Genomic DNA, 23560 nt, shown 5'->3' on the forward strand with positions numbered 1-23560 from the left:
GGGCGTTTTCTGTTCTGCGCATTGTCAGCTAAGGAGGATGCCTTCCATTGTACACGCAGGCAGAAAAAAAGAGGCGAAGACCTTAGATGTTTTGCAAGAAGAGCTGCTGACAGGCCTGAGATGCCTCGCAGTTTTAATTGTTGCATGTCTCACTGTGTGTCCTGTCCTCTAGGCCTGTGCTCGTTCTGTCGACCAATACCTCCTGTTTCCCTGTGGAAGTTTGTCGGAATTTCTCCCGTATTGCAGTGTACGTCTTCAGTTAGACCCTGCGTGGTTTCTGATGAATCACGCAAACTCAGTGTATTTTAGCGACAGGCAGAGTAAGCTCTTTGCACGTGTATATAACTGAAAAAATTCTTTAAAAGCATTCTGCTAAATATCTTTCCCTGTTCTGTGTGAGCTGCTACGACTAGTTCTCGTTTTGTGGCAGTAAATAGAAGTCAGTGTTCTTTTTTTCGTAAATCGTCCTTCATTTTCCGCTATTTAAAGTATATACAGTCTTGTGTAAATAATTTAATGTGCTATGTGTTGAAGGAAATTTACAGCTAGAGTATACATAGTGTGAAACACCAGGTTGCACTTTTTAACGCTTTTCTTTGCCTTCATGTGCACGTTAGAGATGGACACACGAAGGCAAATGGTTCTTTATTAGCAACTCATTTTATCAGGCATAGGAAGCCTTTTATATTGATAAGTCAAACTCAGGTTTATAGTTTTCAGGAGTTGTTCTGTGATGACTAATCAAAGAAATGAGTCCCTGTGAAATGGATTTGTGCATCTTATTTCCAAAGAGAGCATAAGGTATTATTATAAAATGGGAGTCTGTATCCTTCAGCTGCTGTCTTTCCTTGGTGCTGTCAGTGGAGAAGCCAAAGCCCTTCCATGCATGAGCCCTGAAAACACAAACTCTGCCCCGTGCCTGGATGGGGGCATGAAGACATCACCCTGGACTCCACAGACAGAGCGAGTTGTGTAGGGCTCTGGTTGGTGTTCCTCGATGCTGGTCTTGTGTTGAATGTTAGGTCACCACATGGTCCGATACTCTTATTAATTCTTGGCTTATTTCCACTCTCCTTGGACCATCCTCCTGAGAAGGCAGCTCTGGCTTCAGGTAGGGTGTTACTTCCACGGAGACATTCACTTAAAATTTACACGTTTTTCTGGAATATCATTCCTTCCTTGTTGTCTGTAGCCTTTTTCCTTTATTTTGAGCCTGGATGATTTCTACTTGTGTGGAATCATCCTGGGTAGGTCTTGGATCTTAACAGCCCTTCCCTCATAAAAGCACGGACCTTTTCATGGCAGCTGTGGGCCGTATAGCTGTCGCAGTTACTCTGTTGAAGGTGACATTCGTTAGTGAGTATTCATCCCTCGGAAGACAAAATGGAATGGTTTAGATCAAACACAATTTCACGTGTTAACCCAAATGCATAGTTCCAGTTATTGGCAGGTGTGGGAGGGAAGAGATGCCAAATGTCAACCCCTTGAGTCACAGTTAGAGGGCTTTTTCCTGTGTCTGTTTTTGCAGCCCAGTGCAGTAGTGTAATCTTGATCACAGGAGCAGTACCTCCTGCCCCAGAGGCTGTCGCTTTGGCAGAAAAAAAATGCTCAGCACTGTTTACTTGGTTGAAAGCGATGGTGAAGACTGGTGGACTTGTAGGATGCCTAGAACTTGATTTTGCATTTTTGTCACGTTATGTTAACTGGGAAACCCGTGTAAGTTAAGTAGGTTTTCCTTTTTTTTTTTTTTTTTTTCCCCTTTTTTCTTCTCTGAGAAGGGAATAACAGTTGTGTATTCAGAGTTTCTTGAAGCAAGTTTAGGCATTCTTCTGTAATAGAACTTCTGTTAGCTCCTTTGGGAAGGTGGTTAAAATTCTGGATGCTAGCAGTGGAGATTTTCAAGTTTTCATAATGTGTTTCTCACACCAGGTGCTGCAGACCCATAATTGCAGAGGTGCTAGAGGAGAAACCAGTATCGGGTAGGAGGTTATATAGAAATCTAGGATTCAAAACATAGCATTTTTACGTAACATTGTGTGACTAGTTTTTATGGGGAAAAAAGAAAACATTTCAACAAAGCTTAAAGGGTTTCGCTGCATGTGGACATTCAGTTCCGTGCAGGCTAGAAGGAGTGACAGTGCCACTGAGCTGTGTTTCAAAGGGGCTGGTTCTGCTGAGCCTGTGTTTTGCGAAGCAGATTAGCATTTGGGTTTTCTGTTAGAGCAGACTTGACGCTGAGTGTTGTGTAATGACTTGGCTCGACTTTGGAAAGAGCGTTTCACACCATTTTTAAGATCATGCTGATACTAGCCATGGGATGGCAGAATGATTCCTGAGGACATGTGCTGCATACGTCTTGGTTTTCTTGTGTAATCTGGTTTTGAGACTGCAAGGATCTGCTTTGATCCCCTAGTCTATAAAGGACTTTGCACACCATAAGTAGGGCTGTTAGCCCCAAACAGTATGGTTGACTTAGTGTGTTTCTGAAAGATAGCAAGTCTTCATCCACACATACTTGTTGCTGAAGAGTCTATTACACGCCTTGGTAACTTATTCCAGATGGTATTTATTGTCACTCTTAAAACACCTTGCCTTTTAGTTCCAAGTTGGACGCTGCTTTCGAGCCCTCGAACCAGTCGTGCCTGCTTTTTGTTGTGGTGCTGGGATCTTCTGCTGCTTAGGTAACTGCGGGCTGTGGGCAAAGGCTGTCTTTCTCTTCAATAAGTTGAGCCAGTTGAGCTCCATTAGGACTACTTTTTATTATTATTGTTTGTATGACTACAGCACCTGACTGCCTAAGGCTCTGCTTGCATTAAGTGTTAAGCCTGGGCTTGAGCTCTGGGCTTTGGCAGCAAGCCTGCTGCGCCGCTGCTGTTGAGCTTGGAGCCCGACTGCGGCGTTCTCCTTGCTGTTCGTGGGAGGCAGAGTCCAAGAGCAGCCGTGCAGCGGGTCTGACAGTGCTGCCGTCCAGGTAGTCCTGGAAACCTTCCTTCCAGGAACAGGAGTGACGAGGAGAGCGCCGTTCGTCTCTGAGTTCTCCTGCCTGTGAAGAAGTGATCTGTTCGTGTGATACGTTGAGCCAGGAGAGAATCCGGCTTGCCAGGCTCACCCTCTCTGAACTGGAGAGCCTGGGTTATGGGATGCTTCCCTGAGCTTTAGCACACGTGGTTCTCGTGAGTGGCAGTGCCCATATTCTGGATGCCTCGCTTTTGGTGGCAGAAACCAGTCTCTTCTGTGGCATGCTTAGAATTTGGACATAAACACAGGAGATGATGCTTGGCCTCAGACAAATGAAGGAGCGTAAAGAAAGAGGAGTTTGTGTGCCAGTGCATGAAGTCTGGTGTCCCAGCATACTGATTGCCTGGCGGTTGTCAGATTTCTGTAGGTGTAGTGGTAGCACACACAAGGATCTTAATGACATGCTGTGGTAGCTTGCAGGTGAATGCAAAGGTGTAAAGGGTATAAAGGTTAGCCTGGAAGAGCATAAACCTGCCTCTTCTGGAAAACACAGGTAGGTGACAGAGCTGGCATCCTCCGTTGTTCTAAGGCAGAAGATTTGGTAAATGAACAGGGGTGAAGGAGAGAGGCAGTTTAAAAGCGTGCAAACAAATCGTGCTTGATGTGACAGAAAAGGGGCGGCTGTTGAAAAGGATGGTGTGGCTGCAGGAAGAAGCTGGAAAAACGATATTCGGAGTTCTGTGTGGACAGCAAATGTTGCAGTAGTTGGAACCAGAAGGGAAGATGGATTGCAAAGCTTATGCCTAGAACAGAAGGTTTGCTGTTCACTAAGTGTCCCAATAGCAAAGACCTGCTTTGAAAACATTCTTAATTAGAGATGAACACGAGTTCATGAGCTTAACTTGTGCTTTTAGTTGCTGATAACTGTAAATTACCCTCTTCCACCCCACATGTCAGTTTCAGCAATAGGTAAGGAGACTTCCTCCTGGGAGGAGACAGGATGCCTTCAGGGCTTGAATATCTTTCCTGTTCCTAGCTTATATATATGTAAATTAAAAAAATATTGATTTTGGATGGTAGCTCTTGAGATAGAGAGATAACCTAAAATGGTGTTTTTGTTGCAGGATCCCATCAGATACAATGCACTGGATGAGCCGTGTGATAGGACTGGGGTGAAGTCTCCTCCCCAGCTCCTGGCATCTTTCTTCCAGCTTTCTTTGGGAAGATAAACAGTGATGCTGACAGGTTGTGTGTGTGAAGGCATTCACATTGCCTTTAGGTATCCTCACCTGATGAATTCGGGGCCATCCAAGAAACTAGAAGAGACTCCCTTGGCTCCTGCATTAGACTTTTCTGTTGTTTTTCCGTTGGTTGGTTTATGTGGTGTTCTTTTTTGTTGGTTGGTTGGGGTTTTTTGTTTTTGTGTTTTAAGTCTCTTCCACTTTACTACTTTCTTTAAAAAAATAATAACAAATCTTTCCATCTTTTGCTTGCTGCTGGATTTCTGACTGAAGGACACTGTGCTTCCCCTGCCCTAGATCCTTAGGGTTATGAAGATGCTAGCCTACAGCAAGCTTGCTCTTGCAGGGTAAACGCGCAGCAGGTAAATGCTTCGTGTGTGCTAACAAAGCACTAAATCATGCTTTTCTTCTGAATCTTGCTATCAAGGACATTACAAAAGCAGAGTGGGAATTCCCAGCCAAAGGCGGTCATTTGAGTTGGTGGTTAACAAGATCCTCTAGACATCAAAAAAAAAAAAAAAAAAAAGAGGTTCCCTGCTCCAGTTACAACAACAGCAACAGAGCTTCAAAGAGGTCACAGGTGTGGAAATTGGAGGACTCTTCATGGAAGCTGAGATAAAAAGGGGTTCTCTAAAGCCTTGGATGTAAGTTTTTCTGATCTGAAGAGTGGTGAGTAATGCGATTGCTGGGAGGTACCCCTGGCTTTGCCTGGAGCATGCGAGCAAGCAAGCAGAATGTTTGCCCACAGCCAGACTGTTCTTCCCCTTTCTCTCTTTAGAATAATAAAAGTATTACGCACAAACCCTGCTGTTAATGCAACATATGGGTGAAGTTCCAGGCTATTGTGTTTAAAACTCTCAGTCTTAATTCCAGCAGTAATTATAACTTGTTCCTCTCCCCCTTGTTGTATGGTGAGCGCCACAGGAAGTGATGCAAAGCTCTCTGTTTGTGCATGTGTTAACTTAGGCTGAGCGGAGGGACAAAGTCTATCTAATCTCTTGATTTTCTCCTTTTCCTGTCAAAGCCTCAGCTGTAATACTGCGCCCTTGGAAACTTTGAGCATTTCACTTCAATGTTTTGTCTGTCTTGGGGTCTGTTAGAAGCTGGTTCTACTGCTCGTGGATACTTTGCCTCTCTTCTGTTTATAATGCAATCTGACATTTGTTTTCCTCTAACTCTTGAGGCTGATTTTGTTCAAATTAGAGATTTCCTTGCAACACATGTTTTCTCATTTTTCTAGTCTGCAGTTTTTGAGGCCCTCAGCAGTTTAGGCTACAAGGTCCTGCCCTTGTCTGTACTTGACAGAAAAGGCATAGTGAATACCATTAAAAAGTCAGCATTTGCTGCCAGCTATCTGTGGTAACCTTGATATCTCCTGTTTGAACAGAAGGGATCTAGCAGTCTTTGCTGAATATAAAAGAGTGTTTAGCATTGCCTTTGTACGCAGGGTGTGAGAAAGTCCAAGGCTTTTTATTTATGCTGGTATATTACACCATATAATTGCATCCATCTTTTGATCTATGGTATGAATTAGTTCCATTGAAAACATGTTTTCTATTTTTAAATCGGTTGTCTTGAACTGAGCTCTTGAAACATTCTGCTTTTTGGTTTTGTTTTTGTTTTTAGATGTTCCATATTGTGCTGGGCTTAGTGTAATTGTTGACATGTTGGGTTTGAGTTCTTTCTCTGTGCAGCTTTTCTGTTTTATATACGAGTCTCTTGATGTTTTATGTTAGCGTTGCATGTAGCCAGACTGAGCATGCAAGTTATCTCACCTCGCAGTTTTGGAGCACGTGTCTGACGGTGCAGTGCTGTTACCCAGAGAGGCAGAGCTGAGACCTGGAGCTTGGAGCGATTCCTTACTTGGCCGAGCAGTGGGTGTTCAGCAGAGGCTCAGCTGGAAGCCCAGGGCTCCCACGGCGGTCAGCAGGGGCGGTGAAACGCCTCCGCAGAACTCACACCGTGGGTGGGATGAACTCACCTCCGCAGTAGCTCGTTTCTCTACGTCGATTAGAAGCTGAGTCTGAATTCCAAACTGAATGCGTAAATTGCAAATCTGAGGTTCAGCGGGGTTACTGAGGCCAGGGTGACTTCCCAGGACAGCATCACATTCTCCTCCTATTTTCTGTGGCTCTTGTGATGCCCACAAAAAGCGTGATGCCAGCGTGCTAGAGCTGCTGTCCCTAGCCCTGAGTAGTATTGCAGCATTTCCTTGCGTTCCCCAGCCCACAGTCATTTGCTCTTCCCTCCTGTTACACTTGCCTGGTATTTCCACGTGCTCTGCGTGGCAGCTACTGCAGAAGAGCCCTGCTCTGTGACGAGGGCTCCCCTGTGCCATGGAAGCAGCAAACAAAATAGCACCTATCGACCTCAACAGAGCTAGAAAATGACAGAAATTTCAAGCATTTGTTTCGTGCCCCATCCGTTAGATGGTCCTCCTTGACTTAGGACCCCTGCCTCGTCCTCCCCCCAGCTGGAACGAGCGCTGAGCGTGCTGTTTGTAAAGATGTGTGCGTGCGTTTTTCTTCCTTTGCAGTGGTTCTGCTCGGGGTGTGGACTTGCTGGGTTTTTTAATCACTTCATGTTGATTCTTATCGTGTGTTTGTATAATAGTTTGGGGTTGATGTAATCATTGTTACATGTATTTCATTAAGAGGTGTGCGTGTGTGTGTGTGTGTACTTAGGTGTTTGCATAATTCATGAAGTCAAGTATGTTCACATATCCCTTGTTAGCACAGGAGTGCATGCAGTAAGTGCCTACGTCTTTGTATCGGTGGCTCCTTGGGAAGGTGCCCTGTATTTATATGGTACGTATAGAAGTATATACTTTAAAAAACCCACAAGTTCTACCATTTATTTTCTTTCTTCTACGCCCACCCTAAAAAAGTAAAGAAAAACACACGCTCCTGCTTGGGTTCTAGGATGGTTTATTTTTTCATTCAGCCATTAGTTTATTCGTTCAGGAGTTGTACACTGGAAAAAAAGTGCATCCATTAGACAGTGAGGGCTTTATTTATGAGGGTGGTGGTGTTTCAAAGGGGAGGCTGTCAAGTCCCAAAAGAGCCTTTCATGGTGTATTCTCAGCGTGCTTCTGAGGCCACTGCTCTGCTCATCAGGAGGAGAGGCAGAAATGTGGGCTTTACAGAGCAACTGTGTGTTTCACTGGTCCCTGCGCTCACTGACGTTTATTTACATATTGGGAGAGTAAATGGGTAGAACAGATGGCAACCAGACATTTGGTGGTTCTGTTCCCGTATGCTCCTCAGGGGGCTTGCATTCAGTTTTTGCAAAAAGCTTGTCCTATATAGCGAGGAGAAAAAAACCAGGAGCCTGTTCACGGCTATGAAAGGCTTGTTGGGATTTTGCTGTAGTGACAGATTCGAGCATTTAGTAACACGTGAAATAATTACAAGGTTTGTTTTACAAGTCCAGCTAATGGCTCCTTAAGATAAGTCCATCGGTGTGTCTGTCTCTTTTAGTATTATTGCTGTTTTCACCATTAGAGTGAATGCATTTAGATGCAAAGTCAGAGATCTATTCCTTCTACAAACTGAGTTTGAAAAGTGTAGGTCTCTTTATATGGGTCCTGGATACATCTTGGCTTTTTCTGCAAGTACTTTAACTCATTGGTGCTCGTGTAAAATTGAAATACCTGAACAATCTGCAGGCTTTTTCAGGGTATTTAATATGTATTTCTTCACTGTACAGTTTTGAAATGGAAGATTTACTTCCATACCAAGTTGATTTTTTTCTTCCTTTCTTTGTACACACTGGAATGTCGGTGCAGATCTGTTCCAGAGTGCGAGGCAGTTTGCATTAGTGGTTTGTTGTTTTTTTTTCCCAATGCGCACATGTTGTTTGTTTTAGAGAAGTGTTAATTAAAGCACTTCTCCTGGGCAAAACCATAATATAAAATACACATTTTGAAAATATGTTAAAAAGGGAGATGCAACGTAGGTTTTGGACATGTAAAATATCTTAACCTGCACATTGTTCCTTCCAGTAAAGCAACCAGGTGTTTCTCAGTAAAGTGGGGAGAAATCAGATGAAAACGGAAGAGCTTGACCTTTTGTGCAGCATGCCAGATCAACAGGTTAAATAGTTTGTGACATGGTGAATTCCGAGGACTTATTGGTAAACACGTGAAAGTGCCTAGCATTTGTAGTGGAACCTGACAAATACAGTGAATACCAGGCCTCGGTTATTTTTACCTGCATTGTGGAATCTCCTGATATTTGATTAAAATCTGTAAAGTGAACCTTTTTTGTAATAAAAGGTCAGTGCTGAGCTATTCCTTTTTCAACCAAGATGGCTTTCAAAGTAAAAGTAGATTTCTTGGTCCTCCACAAGAAAAGCAACTCAGATTTTACAAGTCTTTTTTAACGCCCTTTTTATTAAATAAAGTCTTAAAAAAAGACAAAACTAGGAAGCCATGTTCTCCTTTGCAAGGAGGTTTACCATAGTGAATGGTAGCACGGAATGTGAAAATGTTAAATGTCAAGAAAGAAACAGTCTTCTTGAGACATATCTAGAAGGCTGATTATTAACAAAAATACAGCTGAAACTTGCTAGTTATTTGTAGGCCGTGCAGCTGAGATATTATGTTAGGATTCATTTAAATGAAGATAATTAGCAAACTAGTAGATTCTTGGCAGTACGCTCCACAACCCACAGGAAATGCAGAAAATTGTTTCAAAGTGAGAGTTTTTAGCCAGACTGTATTGGTAGTGTGCATGGTTAATGAAGCTGATACGTCTCACTCGCTATGTGACCGCATTTCTGTGATACGTGCAGCAGTTCCCATATTTACTTTGTAAGGCACTTTGGAATCCTGTGAGATCAAAATTAAATAAAAGCCTGTTATTAAATAGAACCTAACTTCCTCTTTCTTTTTTTTTTTTTAATATGGGGTATTGCTGGTTTTAGGAAATGTATTTCTAAACTGAGCCCACCATCGTTGCGCAATTACTGAGTAAATCACATCCTAGATAGTCTTTGATTTTTTTTTTCCCTGATAAAATAACATAGTTTAAATATCTTTTCCAGTGATTTGTAGTCAGATGCAAAGTCAGCTAAAAAGATTTCTTCAGAAGGATTTCTTTTCTACGTCGTTATATAACTAAAAGTAGCTATCGTAAATACTGCAGAATTTCATGGCGGTCTTGAAAGCCATGGCTTCTGTGTCCCAGTTCCTTCCATTACGAGCAGATGATGGCAATTTAGATGATCACATATTCTTTATGACCCAGAGCTGAATAAGCATTAATCAAATAACTAATTCAGTAACAGCAGGACTCAAGAAATGTGAACTGGTAAAAGCCAGTAACTATTTCTGGCAGAGTATGGCAGGCCCCAAGTTTTTAAAAAAATAAAAATAAAAAAGAAGTTATGGGTATATTTATTGCTAAGTCATCAAATGTTAATCCATATGTGGTCATTTGTATTTCTGAAGGGTTTATTATTTTTTTTCTTTGACAGACTGATGTTTTAGTATTGAGCTGCGATCTGATCACGGATGTTGATTTATATAAAGTTGTGGATCTCTTCCGGACACATGATGCTACTCTGTCCATGTTGATGAAGAAAACTCATGAACCTGCAGAAGTGGTACCAGGACAGAAAGGGAAAAAAAAGCCAGGTATGTAGATGGGAATATTTATTTATTTATTTATAAACATTAGTGAAACCACTATCATGTGATATGTATATACACATCATATATGTATAATTATCTGTCAGAAAGTGAAAGAAAGAAAAAGGTACAGATACTCTGTTTTTCCTCAGATTCCCTGGTGGGGGTGTGACTTGCTTTTTTCCAGCTCAGAATTAAGTATTAGACTCGTGTAATCGTGCAGGCTCCGATCCAAAGCTCACAAGAGTTAAGGGAAAAGCTCCAGGTGACTGCAGTGAGTTTTGGATCAGTCCCTAAATTTTTGTTACATATGAACATTAAAACCGCTAGTTTTTTTCAAGGGCACTCAGCGTCAGTCAGATTGTAGCTGGGAATTTTACAATTGGCTGTCGGACCAGATTTAGATGGATAACAAATACTTCTAGAAATTCTTCCCTCTTGTGCTGCGTACTGAATTATCCTTCTGAGATCACATCCAGGAGCCTTTCAGTAGGCAAAACTCCCACTGATTTCAAGGATTTGGTTAGATGCTTATCTTGTCCTTCTTACTATAATATCTTAGTGCTTTGTGATCTTTAATGTATCTATTCTCACAACACTGCTGTAAGGCAGGGCAGAGCTATTATCCCCATTTTACTTCTATGCTAAAAGTACTAAACACCATACAGTTGCTCCCATACCATGCCTCTCATTTTATTTTAATGGTATCTGTTAAATTGCTGAGGCTTGATTATTGCCAGCGTAGTGGGTCCTGGTCCATGATTAAAGCTCAGAGGCATTACAGTAATACGAATAAGAAAGCATAGCTTCAAACTGTTTGAGAGGAGTGAAACGCAAGCCAACAGTTGGACTACGTGTGTGTCTGAAAGTGGAGGAAATGTGTTTTTAAAAGAAAGCTGCTTAGACAAAGATTTTCTGGAGCAAAGAATAAGGATAACAGGACCAAAAGCATTTTGCACTTAGACTTTTGTACAGCTCTAAACCTCCCTGTTTTTGAAAAGGCAATCCAAGCGATAATGGCACATAAAGCATTGTCAAGAGCATTACTATAGCCACGAAGATGAGCATTCAGAAGTTAGAGATGGATGGATCTATGGTTAAACATCATAGCATAGAACATAAGCTCTGAACACATACGGTGGGGGCAGTGAGGTACATGAGGACAAACAAGATCCTTTGAAGACTTAGCAAGTGTGTAAACACACCAGGTTGTGCATGCATTCTTAATTTGCTTGGGAGCAAATCCTTTTTCTGTGGTCCAGAGTTCTTCCACAAACAGCAAAAGAACCCTATTTCCACCAGTTTTCAGAACTCCTTTCTCCCCCCTTCCAGCCTGACTTGCAGAGTCCTCAATTTTACGCTTTTCTTGAGAGCTATGCACCCTTGAGAGCTTTTACTTTTAAATATTAAAAAAAAAAAAAAAAGTTGCAGAACCACAGCAGATCAAGCTCTTCTTCCGGAATCAGTCGTGACAGCATGGCTGTGGAGCATCGTGGCTGGTGTGCCTTGCTTGTACCTCTTGATGATACAGAAGACCTTAGATGTCACCTGCTGTTTGGTCAGTTCTAGGAGCTGAGCCATCAAAACAACCTTTCCTTAAGAATAAAACCTGCCAAACTTTTTGCAGCAAAAATAGAAGTCTTGAACAATTATGTGAAGCTGCAGTTTTTCAAAGATTTGTAGTGGAGCGAGATAGTAAAAAGTACACTCTTCAGACATGACTCTGCAGCCCTTACTGAATGCCATGTTTCTTCTCCAATGAACTGGAATACCAGAGCTTTTCAAGGGAAGGGCCACCTAACTGTTCAGGCTTAGGCTAGGCACTTTTTTTCTTTAGCCTTAGAAGCAGCTGAGCTGTTTTCTCTGAAGTTTTCCCAGTGTTGCTCTTAAGGCAGGCACCTAGCATTAGAAATTTCGTACCAGTTAAAATTTGAGAAAGCTTACGAGCAACTGAAGACAAGATGTTAACAAGGAGTGTGTCGGGCAGCTTTTCATAGCAGGTGGCACTGTTGGCTCCTTCTCTAATTCGTGGCACGTACATGGTTCTGTACGTACTTGCACTGTACTGTTGGAAGCGTTATTGTTAGGAAGTGGATCCTTAGTCCTGACGAGCCACTGAATATATCTGGGGCTTTATTTATTGTCTGTCTTTTCCTACAAATTCATTAGTTTTTGAGAAGGAACAGCACGACTTACCTCTCATGTCTCATAGTGTCTGACGTAAAGTCATTGCGTTTAGATTATTAAGCATTCAAGAACTGTGATATAAGGAGCAGTTTTTAAATTAGCATGAATTGCAGTATTAATCAGCCATGGATTCAAACCGATGATTTTCTGAAATGCTTGACGTAATTCAGTTGCAAGTTACAGGTGAAGTTCATTGGCTTCTGTACTTAGAGGATCAACTGGTGGTGATAATCATCTCGTTGGCTTTTTAAATTGGTTCATAAGAGGCATGGCAATAAAAAAAACACAGAGAGCTGGTGAATGGTACTAACCCAAATAAAGAAAGCGTGTCAGGAATTCAGGCACCCGGAATGGAGCCATGTGCTTAAAGGTGATGTGCAAGGGATTGGGGTGAGAAAGAGTGTTTGAACCTTTCTGTGTATAAAGAAAAGCAGAAAAGATGGGGATGGTGACTCTTCTGCTTGTTTTTCTTGTCTTGAAAGCAGCAGGCATGTCACCACTGGTATTCCCTGTGTTTGCCAGAAGACCTCTTGGTGGTCTCGCAGGCTGCATCGTGTGAATTCTCTCCCCTTAATTGAAAGGGTGGGGATACTGAATCTTTAACAAAGGTGTCTTTTTCCCAAGTGTCAATTAATTATGCTTGATTAAAAAGCATTTTAGAAAATCTGACTTAAAATTATTTCTTCTCCCTAGTGAGTTGCTCAACTCCCATTCTCTTGCGATGTGATTTCTTTAGGTCATCAAAGCTCTCAGAACTGATGGGATGTAATTTCTGGGGTAATTAATAAATTACAATAGCTGTGTCAAATCCTTATTTATCTATTATGAGGAGGCAAAATGCAACCTGTATTCCATTTTCATATGTTAAACCATTTTTTTAGTTAACATCACTGCAGGTTTAACACTTTTCTCATACTTTACTCACAGAGATTTAGAAAACTAGTTATGTGTTCATTCTTCCATTTGTCTTTCCTCACAGAATAATGCCACTGTGATTTGTGTCTCTGGCTAATTGATTTTAATCATAATTTTTGTCTTTTTTTAAATTGCAATAATAAAGCTACTTATTGCCAATGCAGGGGGAAAACTTCCCCTCACCTGGCATCTGCTCCAGATCAAATGGTGCTCTCTAGCAAAGCGAGCTTTATCCTGATGGTACTTGATTTGTCAGCCTTACATGTTCAGGCCTATTTTTGTATTTCTTTGCTGTATGATTAATTTCTGAGAAGAGGGTTTGCCTGATCACTTGGATCAAAGCCTGCCAGTAGGAGAGCTTTGAACAGCTGTGTAGATTTGACTTTATTTTGATAGTGGCTATTGCTATGGTAACTCTGAAGGAATAAATATGAAGAAAATAAGGGACAGGGCTGAAGTGGGGAAAATGGGGTTGAAAATGCAGTTTGGCTGTGAAAAGATCTTAAAGAATTAACTACGTGTTGAACATGCTGTTATTTCTACGTGGTTAAAGGCTTAGAATATAGGAGATTTTAAATCTGCCAGTTTGCCCCAAAATAATAGTGTTTAGTGGGAGAAAAAGTTTTTTGTTTGTTTTGTTTTGTTAAAACTGCAGCATGGCATTCTTGTACAGCCTGTGTTCATGTAAAAAGCAGTGTGTGGGTGCCACCGGAGTTGTGTTACATACTAAGTGAGAGTAAGCTGCCACCACTGTATTCAGAAGGTGTAAAAACCTGTTCAAAAATAAATGATTTATATTTCAGTAGACCGAAGTCGCTGTTGATGTGCCGTCACTGATTGCAACAGATGGGAGTTGCCATAATAATATATGGGACTATTAAGTATTCACTTGCTTGGCAGTTTTATGAACAGATACTTGAAAGAAGTTAACCCACCCAGAAGCATCAGTGGTAGAAGTCTCAGAATCTATACCTTCATGTTTGCGTGTGATGTAATATTTCTATTGCTATCTGTATTTGTCTGAAATGGGAGATCAGTTGCAAAGTATTTATGTCTTAACTCTCTTAACTCTCCAGACCACCTGATTCTAATGTGGAGTGATTTACGATGAGGCAGAAGCAGTTGGATTTTGAAGAGCTCTCTGCTTGCAGTTGAGGGAGAGAGAGAGAAGGAAAGCACTCTTAGCATGGCTCAGGATGGACTGTTACATGCTGGGGCCTGTAGTTGGCACCTTCATAAAAAGGATGCAAAAAACTGCAGGGACAGTGTTTCAAATGTCATGATACATGTGTATCAGCTACCCGGACTGAAAAGCAGTCAATATATATTATGTAAAAAAAAAAATATAAAAAATAAGTAAACATTGTGGATTTTTTCAGCTTTATTGCAAATTCATTGATTTACGGGGTCAGTCTGAAACCTGGTATTTTATATTTCAGGGCTTGGTGGTGGTCCCATTTGTCTTCCCAGCATACATCAAGACAGGGTTATATAATTTTATTTTATTTTTTTATTTCTAACTTCAGTGGAGCAGCGTGACTTCATTGGAGTGGATGATACAGGAAAAAGATTGCTCTTCATGGCTAATGAAGCTGACCTGGATGAAGAACTTGTCATTAAAAGATCCATCCTTCAGAAGTAAGCTTATGAGTCCCTGTAATAGAAACTGAACTTGGAATGGGGGGGAAATAATGGTGGAGTAGGAGTGATGGTTAAAGACAGAGTAAGATACGAGGAGAAAAAAAAAAACTTTAGGAATATTCATTTAGCCATATTTTACTACTTGTAACAACATTACTAGTTAATATGCTTGTCCAGTACCTCTATTGTAAAAAAAAATTACCAGGAAAGAGATCGAATAGGTGAAAAGGTAACTCTCCATGAAATGAACCAGTGTCAGTATAGTTCGGATACAGCTTAGATTCAGATATTCAGAAGTGGTAGGCCTAGGTCCATAAATTAAACTTTAATCTCACTGTATCTGAGAAAGGCTGTTAGGATTTCATGACACTCTTCGTGCATATGAGGCACAAAATCTCCTCTGTGTTTCCTGGCCCAAAAATATTAATTAGAAAAACTTTGTTATATCCACCATTAAATTGCACTGAGGATTTGGATGAATATATTAAATATGCCAGACATAGCTGAGCTTTCTGTGCAGCATAATTCATATCTGTTAGTAGAAGAATGAAGGATGGTTTGTTGTTCTGTGTGCTTTTCTGTAAAGTGACTTTAGTTTTCTAAGCTGCATATTGTCTGACATCTTCTGTGGAAACTCTGCTGGCTCCTTCAGAGACCAGCCTTTGTAGTCTGTCCCAGGCTGACAGTCAGGCTCTCCTCTCTGTGAGGTTAGACACCTGCGGGGCAGCCATCTGAGAGCTGGGGAATTCATCCATGTGGACCCTGTAAGTCAAGGATGAGGACATCTGGGGTCTGCTCCCAGATAATCCCTCTGTGAAAATGCCTCTGCTGTATGCTGTAGGCCATGTGAAATATCTGAGCTTTAACAATCCTCTGCTAGTTGTAATCTTCCCTTGAACATCCTGCTACCAGATGCGAGGGAGGTGCCGTATGCCTGCGGAAAGATGACTTGTCCTCTGCCAAAGTTGAAGGATTGCCCTAAATGATGGTGGCCAAAAGCGAGCCATGTTAACTGCTGTGATGGAAAGAGCCTGTCCCAGGGTGTCGCCACTGTCTCTCCTTTCTTTTTTTATTTTTTTCTTGGTTATGGCAGGGACTGAGCTGCAGGCATGCATTCTGTCCATATGCAGCACTTACCAGCATAATATGGGAAGTACAGCACTGTTGCATTCTGTGGTTTTGAGCGAACAAAGGCTAATATGTCTATTTTGAGCTAAGGAGGAATATTTTATCTACTGTTAGTGATGGGCTTGTCTTTATGGCTCGCTCCTAGCAGTAGCGGGGAGCTCCGATCTAACAACTTAGAAATTGCTGTAACATATGTGAGCTTATTTGACCTCTGATTTTACAGGTTCATCTAACCAGAGGTTTCTCATTCCTGTTACCCTATAGCTAAATTAATCAGGCTTTATCCTGCAGGCCAAACTTTGCCTTCAGGAACACCTGTTCAGTTACGTTGTCTTCAGCAGACCTTCCTGAATGTAGCTGTTTGGGAACTGGTAAATGTAGTGTTGGTAATACACAGATGGGGCAAAATCTGTGTGTGTGTGTCTGTCTTAGCTTTGATAGCTGTGCATATGTAAATACAAAGCGTTAACTACCTTCCAAGTGAAGCCTACAGATAACAGTCTAGGAGCAGAAAGAGAGAAGATCTGGTAAGTTTGTTTATTTAAAAAAAAAAAAAAGACATTTTCAAATATAGTCATGTACTGTAAACATTCTCAGGTGGAGTATGCAAGTAGCCAAGACCATGATTTTGTTTTGAAATTCAAAGGATAACACCTCAAACAGCCTGGCAGTTCGAAGTATCAGGCTGAAGCTTTGGGCCAGTATCTGCTTGGGTGAGCCTCTGATGTTGCTGTTCTCCGAAGCTGCCTGCTGTGGACGCTGGTGCGTGCTCTGTTTTACAGCTGCCATCTTGGAGAAGTTCTAAGGGAAGAAACATACTATATGGAAATTGTCAAATATTTTCATATGAGGCAGTTCCAGGGTAGCAACAACTGTGGGAGCTCTAGGAAGACAAAGTGTTGGCAGCTGATGAAGTTCTAACCACTGCGTTGTCTAGACCTGCTCAAGCCCCGACTTTCTCATGTGAGAAACAAAAGCAATGCTTAAAACTATCTTTGAAGTCTTTTTTTATACATCATAGTAAAGCAAGAAAAAAAGGAGCAAGCCCAATCTCGTTTTTCTTCGTGGATCACTTGAAGTGACTGACTTTCAGCTACCATGTTGGCTGTTTCTTGATCTCTGGACTTTGTTTTAATGAAATAGCAGGCATTGTGGCAAGATGGGAGAATTTCCAGTACACTCATTTGTTCCTCTGCAAAATACAATAGACATCTTGAGGGTGTTGCTTTTGTTTGTCATGCTTTTAATGGTCCCTTTGAAGGGTTATGGTGGTCTTGTTACATGAACTCTAGAACTCTTTCAGTGCTTGGTTTGCTTTTCAGATCCTTTTCATTTTCTTTTTTTATTTTTTTCCCAACCCCTCCTGCTTTTTAAGGAGGGGGTGGAAGTGGGGACAGGGAGGGAGTGGTGGAGAGAGTGAGAAGAGGGAAGATGAGCTTTTCGTTAGAGCTAAGAATCTTGTTACTGGTAAAAAAAAATCTAGATCCCGTATAGAAATGGTTCAAAGAACCTTTGGCTTCCCCTTCTCTCAGGAGGGAAGTTCTGTTGACAAAACATCCAAAGCTGTAGAATGCAAATTTAACTCCTTGAAGAAAAACCTTTTTCCTGACCTTTGCCTTTTTCCTATCATTGGATTTCACACTCTTCGTTTTCCTGCCATAAAAGAGCAGCTGGTGGGGAGGGACAGGGGAAAATACACATTCTCCTGAGTACCTGTTGAGTATTAAATGTTTGTTTGCTCTTGACTCAAGTATTTTTGTAATAATGAAAAGTGTTACAGAAAGAAACATTTTAATAGGATTTCTAAGTTCGTGGTGTACGTAGCTCTTTTTCTCAGCTTGGTTGGAATTTCTTTTCAGGACTTGTTGCTTTGATTTGTTTGTGGGTGGTTTTTTGTTGTTGTTTTTCTGTGAGTTGTGGATAGCTGCGTTGGTTTTGAGAAATACCTCTCCTTGATAGACCACAACAAGGAGTCTTGATTTTTCTCCTTTGATTACCAGAGCAAATCTGTCAAAAGCTTTTCGTTGTTTTTTTTTTTTCCTTTCTGTGCTGTTAATCACGCTGGTGACAAGTCACACAGGTAGCATACTCCCTGGAGTAAACAAGCGCAAAACAGGATCAGATACATCCATTCAGTTATATTTTGGTGCCCATCAGGATGGGCTGGGAAATGAATTTATTGGTAGTGCCTAGAGAGACTAATGCTGCTGGGGAAAGGATTTTCAAGGAAATGGTTCCCTGTTTGGGTAATGAGAGCTTATAAAAAGCCATGAACAGCCTGTGCATGTCATTCACTCTGGCAAATAGCTGCAAGATGAGATACTAGAATGAAAGAAATACAGTTCGGGGAAGTTTCAGAGCCAGTTTAGTGCTCTTTGAAGAGGAAAAAAATAAATCTGTGCTCATCCCTGGAGCCTGGTTTTGCCAGTGACATCTCTCTGACTTAGGGCTTGGCAGCATGAAGGAGTGAGGAAATGATGAGAATTCCATAGCTGCCTTTTTTGTTTTCAGAGAGAGATGGGGCAAAGGTATTTGTTTTCAAAGCACAATTACAATGGACGGGGAACTTTTTGCTCCACCTCAGATATTTATGGTCATGCAAAGTGAGACAGTAAAAGACACCTGTTGGAGCAGGTCTAAATTTGGAGCATTTCCTTTCAAGATACTGTGGGCTGTGTAAGGGTGAGTTCAGTCTTCGTGGGTGTTCCATCTGCACAGACGCAGGTGCAGGGCTTCTCCCAGAGAATATGTTAATAAATCACCATGACAATTCCAGCTACTTATTACCTCATGTGCTTCAGACAGAAAGGAATACCTCATCTATAAATATATGTAGTACTAACGTTAGTAACCTTACAGAAACAATGCAGATCTGTTTTTAAGATGTTTTAATAAAAAGAGGAGGAGAGAGGGTAAGACGGGGGAGTCTTTTCTTTCCTTTCCCCTTGCATCATGAGAATAAAAATGACTGGTGTAGTGTAATTTTGAAAGTCCGCATTGCCAAGTGGGTAGGTAATGGGAGTTCAGAAATAGCTTTGATACACTTGATTTCCTTTCTGTTGCCTTGGGATATTGCCTTTTTTTCTGCCGATAATTTGTCTTAAATAAGTGGATCATATACAAACACTGCAGCTTCCTTAGCTTTTCTGTTCTCTGCCCCTGCTCTCCCTGGGAAATTGGCATCTCTGAAATACTCTGCTACTCCTATGGTGGCTCATTTGTTTTTTCTTATAAAATAGAGGTCCATGAGGAAGGATGGGGATGACATACATACAGGCAGATGCTCCAGTGGGTAAAGCATCCTGCACTAGATCATGGGCAAGATGTCCTCTTTTAGGGTTACCCCCTCCACCTTGCCCCCAGCTGGATGTATGGCTGAGTACTTTGTCAGTCACATGTATCAAAATGAGTTGGATTACTTCTCATAGATAAACAGGAAGACTTTCATAACTTGGTTATTTTTTCCTTGTGCTTTAGTGAGTGGTTCCCCAAGCAAAACCGCTGGCAGATCAGAAAGGAGGGGTTTGATAACCCAGCTCGGTAGGGGGAACCCTGAGGAGCAGCTCAGGACAGACCAGGGAGCAATAACTTCTAGCTGGGCTCAGCTGTCTAGAGGATTAATACATATATGTTAGCTTTGTGTTGCTCCCATGTGGGGAATAATGATAGTTTTAGTATTAGCAAACTTTTGTCACTAAGTTTTCTTTGTATTCAAGTGATTTTTTGAGGAATATTGTGGAAAGATGTTGGATGTTTCTTTTCTCTGAAACGTGGCTTTTTGAAAAATGATGTGTAGAACTTCATGGTTTTGCTGCTAGTCCAGGTCTTTCCTTGCAGTTATTTCAGATCTGCTCTTTTCATAAATAAAAATAAAATTTTCTGACTAGCATCCAGAAAATAAATCAGGTTCATTTTTGGCTCCTCCAACACAAAACCAGGAATTGTATGTGTAGATTTAGGTAATAATCCTCTTGCAGATGCACAAGCCAGAGAAGAATCTGGTTCGCCTTCCCAGAACTGAATTAGTTTCACAGTACTAGTAGGAATTTAAAAAGTTGTAAAAAGTTATTTTAGCCAGTAAAGCAAGCGGATCTGACTCTGAATCAAAACAGGGAAACTAGGTCTATTGAATAAGAGGGTGTGATTTTTATACACTAACTTCTCAGACTATAACCACACTCTAAAAATCTTGGTGTAGCTTTAATCATATTTCTCTACGGAAGAGGACTTTGCTAAATGCTTCAGAAAAGATATTGGCCTGTGAGTTTTTGAGGCGTGAGTAGGGAATAGATGCTCATAAGATACCTTTGGAGGTCTTGCCTGTTTAGAAGTTTCTAAGTTCCCTAGGAGTAACTGCTGTAGCCTAAGAGGCATTCATTTTCTTAGAAAGTTTGCATTTTTGTTATGAATTTAAGCCCTGCTCTGCTTTTTATGTAAATATGTTGGGGATGAGCGTAGCCTTCAACTTCAGAAACTGAGTATTTTTAAATGATTCATTGTTTAGAAGACAGATTTAGCCAAATATAAGGAAGATGTTAATTTGGTGCTTTTATATGTTTTGCTTGTACAACAAACATGAATGCGCTATCAAAGCAGTTCATGAGACGTTGGACATTATATTTTAAAGAGCTGCTATTACTTATTTTAATACTGTTTCTTCCACTGTATTTTATTATGTTTTGCTCCTGCCATATTATTTTATTGATTCAGTGAGAGGTTGGAAAGAATGTACAACGTGTTCATGTCCTGTTTATAAAAGAAAGGTCGTGCCATGTCTTGACAGCTTCTACAGGTAAGAGGTCGTGAATCTTGGAATCTGGAAATATTAGCAAGGACTTCAATTAAATTTAGCTATAGAAAGATTTATTGACAATTGATTTTATTTTACTGCGAGATCCTTGCCAGCATTATGGTAAGCATAAGACTAAAAGCAGAAAGTTTGAGGCTCAGCATTTGGTTTCTAATTGCAGCACACGTTTACTGACGTTGATTGTCATTAGTCCCTTGTCTGATGCTGTAGTCTCAGATTGGCATTTAGTCCATGACTTGGTTTTACTTTTTGAAGGTTTCAAAGTAGGAAGAGATGACTGTTGTTTGGATGCTGTAGAGCACATGTGACGTGGTAAATGTAGTGCTCTGAATGAGTCACCGGGTTGGATAATACTGAAGCTGAATCGCATTGTTAGTCTAAAAGAAGGTTGGCTCTTGAAAAGATGTCAAATGTCCCGTTCATTTTTTAAAAAGATGTCTCAATATTTTAATACAGCTGCCACAATGCAACTTTTATCAATGCATTGAGTTCACTTCACAAAGCAGGCAGGAAACTTAGCCATCACTGGTTGTTTCTATGACATATTTACCCACATTGATCTAGATGTAACCTGTACGATGTGAAAGTTCCTCTGAATGGTCTGGTTAGGGGAGAGGCACAGAATGATCAGTGTTTTGCTCTCAACATGTGTTTTCAGCCATTGGGTGTATTTGGAGAGGTATTGTGTAGCTGCCTGTTGAAATCTTAGGGGTTCACCTTATGTCCAGCACCCCCAGAACGACCGGTAAGCAACAGAGGGGCACAGACTCCTCATTGTGTGGTTGGGATGGCACAGAGGAAAAAAGCCAAAGGTCAGAGGAGTTATCCCTACTTGTGTGAGTGCTGTCAGGCTCTCCCCTACCACATGTCAGCCATGTGTTCCTCATCAGCGGGATGTGGAACTCCATGACGCAGAGCAGACTGGAATGCGGAGTTAGTTAACACCCGCCGTTGGGGAATTTATCAGCCAATGTGGAATACAGGGGGGAGGAAACAGCCTAGTTTAAAGCAAAGTAAGGGTGAAATGAGGCATGTGACTGTTCCTCTTCGGTTAAAAGGTCTGATTCTGCTTGGGGCTGAGGTCCTGATTCCTGAGCTCAACTGAAGCTTACTGTTGCGGTTTGCCTACCATTCTGCATTTCTGTTTTCTTGGGTTTTAATCCTTTAAATTGTCATGCTTAGCAGAAGTTTTCTGCAGTGTTCTGGAGGCAAACACCCTTGGGAATTTTGTAAGGAACTATTCATCTAGCTCACGCTAAGAAACCCAGACTTTGAAGAGCCTTTTCTTCATCATGGATGCTGAGATCCCAAACTTGCAAGGATACCTAAAAGTGATATAGTCTCTCCATGAACATTAGCTACACTCAGTATCAATTGAATTGTAGTTGTCTAATTTTTTTAACACTGGTCTACTACACTTACTTCCTGGCTACTGTGAACTCTAACCTGGATGATTTATTGTAATGTTTAGCACTGCTAAGGATATTGTTGAAGTCATAATGGAAAGAGTCAGAACATACAACTAGCTGGTTGAAGGTATGTGTGCCCAGGATCCCTTACTGGGTTCGCATTCGGCTTTACTCGCAGCAAATATATATCTTTCAAAATGTTTCCATTCATTCAGAATACAATGCTGAATTCCCTCTTGAATAGCTGTTGTGTGGTTCTCCCCAAACAGCATTGTGCTGGCAGTTTCTGGAATTACACAGGAAATGAAGAGCATAGCAAACTTTCCTTTCTCTTGCTAAGACAAGCTCCCCGGGAGTTCTTCCAGTAGATCGAGTAAATAGCAGAGATCTATTCCTAAGGGCACCATGTCCTCTACAGTTCTGCTTTGAGAAATCCTAATTTTCTCTGGCTTTAAATCCTTCCTTTCTCTTCAACAAATTTATTGCACCATTTCTCCAGCTAAAGAAGATTAGATTGAGATTCCTTTTACAAGCAGTAAAACTTCTTAGCCAGTTGCCTTAGAGATTTCTTGTAAGACTTTCTCCTTCCCCAATCACCAAATGTGCAGTGCCCTTGTAGGAATTAAGAGAAAATGCCCACTGGACCTTGGTATGCAAGTTGTCAATGCAGAACGCTATACCTAGCACAATTACACATTTGAAGTATAACTTGCATGTACCTGCATACCTGTGTATTGGCCAGCAATAGGTGTTGGTATTGCTTTGGTTGATCATTTTGTATTCCTTTAACCTTTAAAAAATAAAAGGGGGGGAGGGGGAGCGGACAGTGCTGAGGAGCATTCATAATTCAGATTAGTGGAAGCTCAAGATTTGGAAAAACCTTACTCAGTCAAAACGTACGGATTTTAAAATGGAATAATTTAAGGCGTTCAGACAGAAAAATTTTGGCTGATGGACTTTAATTAAACTCCAAAGGTTGGAAGCAAACCAGTAAGAAAGCAAGGGAAATTCAAGTTAAAGCTGAACTTCTAGTTTTTCTGCATATAAATTCTCCAGCAGCTGGTGATATTTGCAAGAGCTCAAGAGACTGTCTTTCAGTATTCCCTTTGATTTTTCTTTGCTTTATTATTCCTAAGCTGTAGCATTAAATATCATTTCAGAGGCCATGCTTGTCCCGAACGTCTCTCTGTTCCATCTCTATGGTACATGTTTTCACACATGTATGCATATATGTGTAATATATAGCTTTGTTCACTACTGCATTGGTACAGCATTTACAGAACTAGGTGTGTTGTTTTTTTTTTTCCCAAATGAGCTACAGCGTTGCTGAAAATACCTCTGAAATTCCCACTTCTGTGACTTTGAGCCTTCGCCAGGTAGAATAGTAATAACAGAATCACGGCCAGCAGTGCCATAAATTTCAGCTGAAGTATCGGGTAAGAAGGCTGATTTCTGTTTGTACTGTTGTTAGAGATATTTATGCAGGGCAGGTCTTTCAGCAAGTGTGATTATTTTCAGAGAGGCCCTCTCTCCATTCTTGCATTAGAATGTTCTGGGGATGTGTGCGGGGAATGGCACCTGAACAACAGCAGTCAGACAGAAGGAATAAAATCCCTTGAGAATGAGCCTTCTCTTTATG

The 23560-nt window shown here is 41.1% G+C and overlaps 1 protein-coding gene across 2 annotated transcripts in view; it reads left to right on the forward strand.

The window, feature by feature from the left end:
* The window catches only part of EIF2B3 (eukaryotic translation initiation factor 2B subunit gamma), a 96539-nt gene that overhangs the window by 10075 nt on the left and 62904 nt on the right, over positions 1-23560 (forward strand). For both annotated transcript variants that reach the window (XM_080601393.1, XM_080601394.1), the window contains exons 4-5: positions 9678-9837; positions 14460-14571. In XM_080601393.1, the coding sequence (XP_080457519.1) occupies positions 9678-9837; positions 14460-14571 (272 nt within the window). The remainder of the gene's footprint in view (positions 1-9677; positions 9838-14459; positions 14572-23560) is intronic.

The sequence above is a fragment of the Anser brachyrhynchus genome (genome assembly GCF_964034855.1).
Source record: "Anser brachyrhynchus genome assembly, chromosome: 8".
NCBI lineage: Eukaryota > Metazoa > Chordata > Aves > Anseriformes > Anatidae > Anser > Anser brachyrhynchus.